The sequence below is a fragment of the Myotis davidii genome, unplaced genomic scaffold (genome assembly GCF_000327345.1).
Source record: "Myotis davidii unplaced genomic scaffold, ASM32734v1 scaffold1754, whole genome shotgun sequence".
Taxonomy (NCBI): Eukaryota; Metazoa; Chordata; class Mammalia; order Chiroptera; family Vespertilionidae; genus Myotis; species Myotis davidii.
The window spans coordinates 76,974-84,991 of record NW_006285993.1 but is presented as its reverse complement, the minus strand read 5'-3'; the positions used below and the strand labels follow the sequence as shown (position 1 = coordinate 84,991).

Here is an 8,018-nt window from a genome sequence, read left to right as displayed (position 1 = left end):
ACTACAGGCACATCATACTACATGTACATCATGCAACAGGTACATCAAACTGCATGTACATCATACTGCATGTATATTATACTGCATGTACATCATACTGCATGTACATCATGCCACATGTACATCATACTACAGGCACATCATGCTACAGGTACATCATTATAGGTACAACATCATACTACAGGCACATCATGCTACAGGTACATCATACTATAGGTACACCATGCTGCATGTACATCAAACTGCATGTACATCATACTACATGTACATCATGCTGCGTGTACATCATACTACAGGCACATCATGCTACAGGTACATCATACTATAGGTACACCATGCTGCATGTACATCAAACTGCATGTACATCATACTACATGTACATCATGCTGCGTGTACATCATACTACAGGCACATCATGCTACAGGCACATCATGCTACCGGTACATCATACTGCATGTACACCATGCTACGTTTACATCATGCTGTGTGCACATCAGTCCAGGCAGAGGAATGCACGTGCCAAGGCCCAGGGACCTGAACTCCAGTCTGTGATGGTGTGTGGCGGTCAGGAGAAGGAAGCAGCAGGCGTTGAGCTGGACATGTTCAGGCCAGTTTGTCCGTCTGTCCGAATGCCATGCAAGCCCTCTGGTCCGTGGAGGGTTCAGATGTGTCTAAGCGGCCAACGAATATCAGCAGGGTTTGTTTCAGAGGTTGCGCCGTTGTCCATGTAGAAGCGGAAGCCGCACGATGTATGCACCGGATGCTTCCCTCAGAAATCCTTTCATGCACCCACCCCCACTTTTTAAAGGATTTTGAATTCATGACCAATATTTAAAATCAGAGATTTTTTTCATGGGATTCTGGACTTCGGCTTCTCTTTAGACGGGACACACGCTGTCCAGTCCGCCTAAGCCCACCCCTGCCTGGGCCCTGCGGGTGTCAGGGGTGGGAGTGGGTCCCAGGAGCTCAGGGCCCCACCCTGTGGGCGGCCTGGGCATCTATATGTGTCAATGGCCCAGGCCATCCTCATGTGCAGCCAGGCCCAGCAGCCACTGGCCTGGGCAGAGGCGGCCCGGGTGAGGGTCAGCAGTCGAGGTGGAGACCAATGGGATGTGGGCTGAGGCAGGGGCAGGGCAGACCCCCGTGTGACACAGGAACTGGGCTTGGGCACCTGGGGGCGGATGATGCCACCTGCTGCGAGGGGACAAGGAGGAGGTGGGCAGGGGAAGGCGGCCCCTGGTCCGAGGGCTGTGTGTGCAGCTGTCCAGTGCTGCTGTGACCCTGCATTCTCAGCCTGGGGAGCAGGGACTGTCCTAAGGGGAGAGCTTCCCCCAGGGCCGTGGGCAGACGGGGCTCACTGAGCAGGGCTTCTCTCCTCTGCCTGGCTTGTGGGTGCTCGGGACCCGCTGAGCGACTCTGCCCAGAGGAAAGCGGGAAGACCCCTTCTCCAGGTCCAGTCACTGTCCCTTCTGTGCTGAGTGGAGCAAGGCCGAGACCACGTGCCCACTTTACAGACGAGCGAGGACAGGGAAGCAGACGCTTAGTGCCCACTGCTTGCCAGGGACTTCCTGTGGGTTTTCATATACATGACTCTCCCATCTATGTATGAAGTGGGTTCTCGTTCCCATTTTCCAGATGAGGAAACCGAGGCTTGGGAAGTTTAAGGGTTTCGCCCAGGTACTCACCAGCTTAGAGTGGCAGAGTTGGCGGCTAAGCCCTGCTGTACTATGGGTGTTGGCTTTCTTACCTGCCCCGTCACCGTCATTTCACCATAACCTCGGCTGGGCGCACGCACAGACTCACACACTGCCCACCTCTCCTGACACCTTTACTGTGCACGGTGCCCCCTCAGCTGCCTTCAGGTGCCTGGTGGAGCCTTCAGGACTGTTCTGGCCTCCATTGCTCCACGGACCCCTCACTCCCCCAGGGCTGTGTGGTTGTTCTGTGAAGGGACAGGCGGGGACTGAGGCCTCCCACCCCCGAGGGCACGGCCACTACCCGGCCCAGAGTGCTCCCATGGTTGGTCTCTGTCACCTTTCAGCACGTGTCCCGCGTTGTCCCGCCATCGGCAGCACTGCCGGGTCCACCAGAGAACCAAGCGGACACCAGGGAGCATGTCTGGCAGACTCCGGCGGACGCTGCCCGGGAACGGTGCTCACAATGAGTGGGAAGCAGCCTTGGGCGATGCCGGGATGCGGCTCTCTTGGCACGGCTGTCAGGAGCACTTCATTAGATGCTGCTGGCTGTGTGGGTGCTGCTGGCGGTGTGGGTGCTGCTGGCTGTGTGGGTGCTGCTGGTGGTGTGGCCACGCGGCCGGGACCGAGCTCCGAGTCGAGTCGAGTCGAGTGCGCGGTTGGTGTTTGTTCCTTCTGAGCGCCGCGCGGTCGGTGCGGCTGCAGGCGCCATCGCTCAGGGTGGGGTCGCCAGAGCTGCAGGTGGGTCTTAACAGAGCTGGCACTTGACACTGATAATGCCCGTCCCAGGCGACGGCTCTGCCCTTGGTGGGTCCGGTGAGGGACGGCCTGTCACTCACTGGTGTTCAAGGGTGGAGGTCATTGCCATGGGGGTCCGGACACAGCGGGGCCCCGGCGGGGCCTCAGGGCGATGCTCCGTGAGGGTGGCGCTCGCCATCACTAATTCTTGCTGCACATGGCCCTCCCGCTGCTCTGCAGATGGCGCTGCTCCTCGCTGGTCCTGGCCCAGCCCGCGTGCCCTTCCTAACCGCCTCCCTCCTTGTTCTGGCAGAGCCCTCACCCGGTGGCGTCACATCTGCGTTTCCCGAGGGCTTTCGCGTAGAGGCACGGGTGTCTGGGAGGGCTGCTTCTCCTGCTCCTCGGCGACCTGGTCCCCTGCGGGCCCGCGGTGCTCTGCGGCCCGCTCTGCGCGGGGCTGTCCACGCGGACGCTCTGGAAGCTGCCGGCGTGGCTCGAGGGCAGGCTGCGCAGGGAGCCGCCCACGGTGAGCCCGCTCACCTGGTAGGTCAGGAAGCTGCTGCCCGGGCTGATGAAGCCGAGGCTGGCCAGGCTGCTGGCCCTGCTGTCGGGGGTGCTGCCGTGCAGGCTGGGCTCACGTTTCCCCTCCAGGCTGCGGGGCGCTTGGGGCTGGGCTGGCCGCCGGGCTCTTCAGCTGGTCGGGGCGGTAGGCGGCGCACAGCTGGCTGGTCTGGGTGACGATCGCTTGGGTTCCGAGTCTTCTACTCAACTGCAGGGTGCGTTTGCCGCCCACCAGGCTGACCTCGCTGTTCTCCTCGTCCCCCGCGTACCCGCTGCTCCGCTGGCTGATGTGGCCCCCCTTCTGCAGGCTGCCCTGTCGCACGCTCCGCAAGCTACTGTCGCTGCTCCTGCTGCTCCAGGCTGGTCCCAGGTTACTGCCGGGGACTTTCAGGGGCTCCGGGGTGGCTCCTGTGTCATGGCATGGCCGCAGGGGTGGCTGGCACTCTAAGTAGGGTGGCTGTAGGCTTACATCTTGGCCCTGGACATTCCAGTCACAAGAGTCCCCTTTCCTGTCCTGGAGGAAAGTGGGGGGCAGCTGAGCTGGCTTATCCAGAGGGAAGGAGCCCAGGGAGGCTTCTGGATGTTGGGTGTGCTTGTCCGGGCAGGGGAGGCTCAATGTCTAAGGCGCCCTTTCAAAACAGAGCGCTCTGATTGGCTGGCCTGGTTGCCATGGTGATGGGGTTTGTGAGGTGCCGGTGTGGGGTGAGGCAACAATGGTCTCCTGGCGCTGGTTACACTGATGGCCGGGCTGGAGTGGGGCAGAGGAGCCCGGGCCAGGAGCAGTGCGGGTCACTTTCTGGGGGCCACGGCCTCTGTTGGGCCGGGTCGAGGCCTGGGCAGGCATCCCAGCTGAGGACGCGTCTCTTTAGCCTCCCGCTCCTGGCCGAGCGGCTGTAGGAACGGCAGAGAATGCAGATCAGAGCCCCGAGCTCAGCCTGAATCCCTGTCAGAGCTGGCCTGCCTGGTCCCATGTCACACCGCCCCGTCCTCACCGGGGCGCCCAGTCACTCTGGCCGCTTCCTCCTCCTGGGCGCTTCCCTGCGCAGGGCCCTCGCCTGGCTGTTCCACCGCCCGGAATGCCCTTCCCTCAGCCCCTGTCCTTCAGGGTCAGCTCAAGTGTCCCCCTGCCCCTCAAGAAGTCCCTTCTGTTAGTCTTCATGTCACTCCCTTTTCCAGGGGCCTGGTGGCGCTACTGACCATTTGCAGTTACTTTTATGGATTGGTTACTTACTGCCGGTCTCTTCGCTAGAATTCAACTCTGTGAGGAGGGGGAGGGGATTCTGATGGCCTGTTCTCTGCTCTGCCCCGGTGCCCAGCCTAGTGCCCAGCGCAGTGCCTGGCACACAGCGGGTGCCTGGAGGGCATTGCGAACACCTCTGGAGCTTTAACACACACATTTGGGTTCCCCCAGTCAGAGGCTCTCTGTGGCTGCCCATCGGAGTCCCCGGGGTGCCCGGGTCCCCCCAGGTGCTGGGGTGAGGCTCTGGCACCAGAATTTTAAGGAGCTCCGCAGGTGGCTTCCCTGTGCCCCTGGCGCCCAGACTGCTGTGCTGCGGGAGAGGCTGGCCGGCCGTGCTTTCTGTAGGCGATTCTCTGTGCAAGCTGATGAGGGGTCGTAGGGAGGACACCTCACCAGGCACCTAGCAGACACTTAGTAGATGTTCATTAAATTGCTGACGGAATGAAGAAGTTCATTGATCCCTAAAGGCTTTTAAGGACTTTGGGGATTAGTTGACATCGTATGCAAAATTTTCAATGAGCGACATGTATGCTTTCTCCTCCCCTAGGGAAGTCATAGCTTTCATCCAATTCTCAGGGTGTTCATGGTCCTCAAATGATCGATCGAGAAGCATAAAGATTCACGGGACTCCTGCCCTAGAGCTGGGAGGTGGGTGGCTCTGGCGCTTGGCTGGACTGGGACCCATTGGAAAGGGGTGCTGGTGCTGCTTGGGGTGCGGGGTGGGGGAAGGAGGCGCTCATCGGAGAGCAGGGTGTTGCCCAAGTGTCCCGGACTCTGCAGCCTCAGTTTCCCCATTTGCAAAGGGAGGCAGCTCTGTCAGTCTGCCTCCCTGCCTGGGCTTTGGGGTGCAGGTGGGGCGCTTCCCAGAATTTTTGGAGGAGAAAACATTGCTGGGGCAGTTAATTGCCCCCTGGGGTGAAGACTGGCCCTGACCGCCTGCCAGGGGGCTCCCTGGTGCTTTTCAGTTAGCACCCAATTAGCAGGAGCCCCGGGACCCAGAGAAGCTGAAGGGTGAGTGGCCTTTCATCGGGTTATTCCTGCTCACTCACAGAGAGGAGGAATTATTGGCAGAAAACGAGGATATAAACCCTAGCACCTTACTGAGGCGCTTGGAACCTGTCCAGCAGGCCGGCTCATTTTTAATGGCCCGGGACTGTAGTTCATCTGTTTAATTCAAACGAGGTGACATAATATCTTTCATTTGGACTTATTACCGGCGCCGCGGTGCTTCGGCTCCCAGCATCCTCCGGGCAGGACATTCTGCCGTTACTGCCCATTTTCTCTCTCTGGCCAAATTGAAAGTCTGTGGGAAGGGCCGCAGCCTCTGAAAGGAGCGATCAACAGAGAATAGGTCACAGCACCGGGCATTAAGGAATGGAAATGAATTCATTCTTTCCTCTGGAATAAGCAGCTGGACTTGGTCTCTGTGATCCATGAAATAGGCTGTCAGGAAAACGGGGAACGGGCGTCGGAAGCTCCCCGTGGCTCCTGCCCCTCGCCGTGGAGACAGGTGCTGCCGCCCATACAGCTGGGAAAAAGGGGGCCCACATTTGGGGGGGCCCAGTGGGCACCTGGAGCCTGGCTTCATTGGCCCTGGGAGGAGGGAGATGCATGACTGCCCCCATTTTGCAGATGAGGACAACAAGGCTCAGAGAGACCCAGAGACTTACTCAAGGTCACCAACGTGCAGACCTGCTTCAGTCTGGGGTGCGGACGGAGCCTTGGGAGTGGGAGTTTGTGCCCAAGGCCTCCAAGCCTCGTTGTCCTGCGGGCCAGCTGCTCAACATGCAGTGTCAGCGTATCGCGCGATTGGAACCCCCTGGCCCCTGGCGTGCATGCGGGCTAAGCGAGGGAGGACTCGGCACAGGGCTCACGCATAGGGTTTGCTCCCAATGTTGTCTCTGTTATTGTGAACTCCCACCTTTTCATGCCTGGGTGAGAGAGAGTGAGCCCGAAGCCTGGGAAACAAGGGACTGGCCTCAGGGCCCGTGTAGGTGGGGCTGGGGTCAGTCCCTTGGACTGAGCCGGGAGTCCCTGTTATTTCTGCTACACCAGGGCGTGGGAAGCCTGGGCTGGCCACAGGGTTTGAGATGATTCTTATGGAATCGCCCCCTTCTCTGCTGTATTTCTCTCCATCACAGCCGTTGCCAGCTCTATGCCCTAGCCTCGGCTCTTACGTTCACTGTTGATCTCCCATCAGCCCGAGCATCTCCCTGAGGGAGGGGTTTAGACTAGTTCACTCTGCATCCCGGGCCTAGAACTAGGGCTGGGGCAGAGGTCAGGCAGGTAAGCAGGTCCTGGAAGGGCAGGCTTAGATCCTGTCTTTAGGTAAAATGTTGACATTTTGTTCATCAATTTTTGCATTAATATCTATGTTTAATAATGGCATTAAAATAGCAATGATCTTGATTCTGAGTCTTTTGCTGTCTCTGGAAATTTGCCCCTGAGGTGAGTGCCTCCCCTGACACCCCTGCCTCCCCCTGGTCCTTGCTCTGCCCAGAGCGGTGCTGTCACCGACTAACGCATGGTGCCCTGTCAAGTACTGGGACTCATTTCCGGAGCCCTCGGAGGAGAGAGCATCTCCCAGTGGGTATCCCAGGCTCCTGCTATCCGAGGGGGCACTAGGCCCCCAACTGAGTTTCCTTCACTTGGTTCCGTAATTGGGGGGCAGCTGAGTATCTCTGATAACCGGGAGCTGAGGACCAAGGGTGTGTCCCGTCCAGGATCTGACTGTGGAACCAATTAGAACTCCGATCTCTCAGAATGAGTCCTGGGAAGAGGGAATGGGAGAAATCCACGGCCCCGGGAGCCTGTGCAGAATCCCACGTGGTCATTAGCGACCTCCCCACCCTCCTCTCCTGGATGTTGCTTGCAGTTGAGAGCCACATCGGGTTGTCCTGAGGTCGTTAGTGTAATGAGGCCTGGCTGTGCAGGGACACTGTCCCTTCTCCCACGCCCAGCCCCGGGCTGAGCCAGTGCGACACCCTGCTACCCCGTTTCAGTGGAATTTCAGACCTTGCCTCTACCTCTGTCTGTATTTCCCTTCAAGGCTGAGGTTTCATCGAGATGCATTCTTATAATTAAGGTGGGAGTGAGGAATAACCTCCTATATAATTTGAAATGGTAAAATTATTGATACCACTTTCAGTCTTAGCTTTAAATCTTCGCCACCAACGACTCCCCTATTAACGGGCCTAATTAAATCCATTTTTCAGGACGTCTTTGGCAAATTCCATTTTAGCAAAACTGTAGGAAGTGCAATTTGATTTGTCTCTGCTCCCCAGGGCTCTCCTCTAAAAGCGAAGAGGGGGTGGGTGCTTGCATCTCCTGTCTTATGTTAATTCACTCAACAATTTCTCATTGAGCACCTGCTTTGTGCGTTGGCCATGAACTAGGGGAGGAGAAGGGAGCAGCGAAAGGACAATAAAGTTCCTATCCTTATCTCCAGAAGGGAATGGGAATGGGGATCATTCATTCATTCATTCATTCACTTGTTTATTCGTTTATTCAACAAACTCATTGCATCATCAAGGAGGGGCCACTGTGCTCAGCCGGGTGCCTACAGGTGACGACCCCCCATGGCGGTCCCCACCCATCTGAGGTGGCGCAGACGGTTAACGTTTGCTGTGTAAATGCCCTATAGGCTTGAGCAGAGGGAACTCAGAGGGAAGCTCTGGATTCAGACTGGAAAGTTGGGTCAGGAAGGTTCCCAGGAGCTGAATATTTTTTTTAAATATATTTTATTGATTTTTTACAGAGAGGAAGTGAGAGAGATAGTCAGAAAC

At 57.7% G+C, this 8,018-nt stretch overlaps 1 protein-coding gene across 1 annotated transcript in view; it reads right to left on the bottom strand.

Annotated features, from left to right (window-relative positions):
* The window catches only part of LOC102752152, a 72,854-nt gene extending 67,362 nt beyond the window's left edge, over positions 1-5,492 (bottom strand). The window contains exons 1-4 of the mRNA XM_015559672.1: positions 5,448-5,492; positions 3,071-3,507; positions 2,755-3,000; positions 2,035-2,138 (exon numbers count right to left, since the gene is read on the bottom strand). Of these exons, the coding sequence (XP_015415158.1) occupies positions 2,035-2,138; positions 2,755-3,000; positions 3,071-3,507; positions 5,448-5,492 (832 nt within the window). The remainder of the gene's footprint in view (positions 1-2,034; positions 2,139-2,754; positions 3,001-3,070; positions 3,508-5,447) is intronic.
* Positions 5,493-8,018: the final 2,526 nt, after the last annotated feature.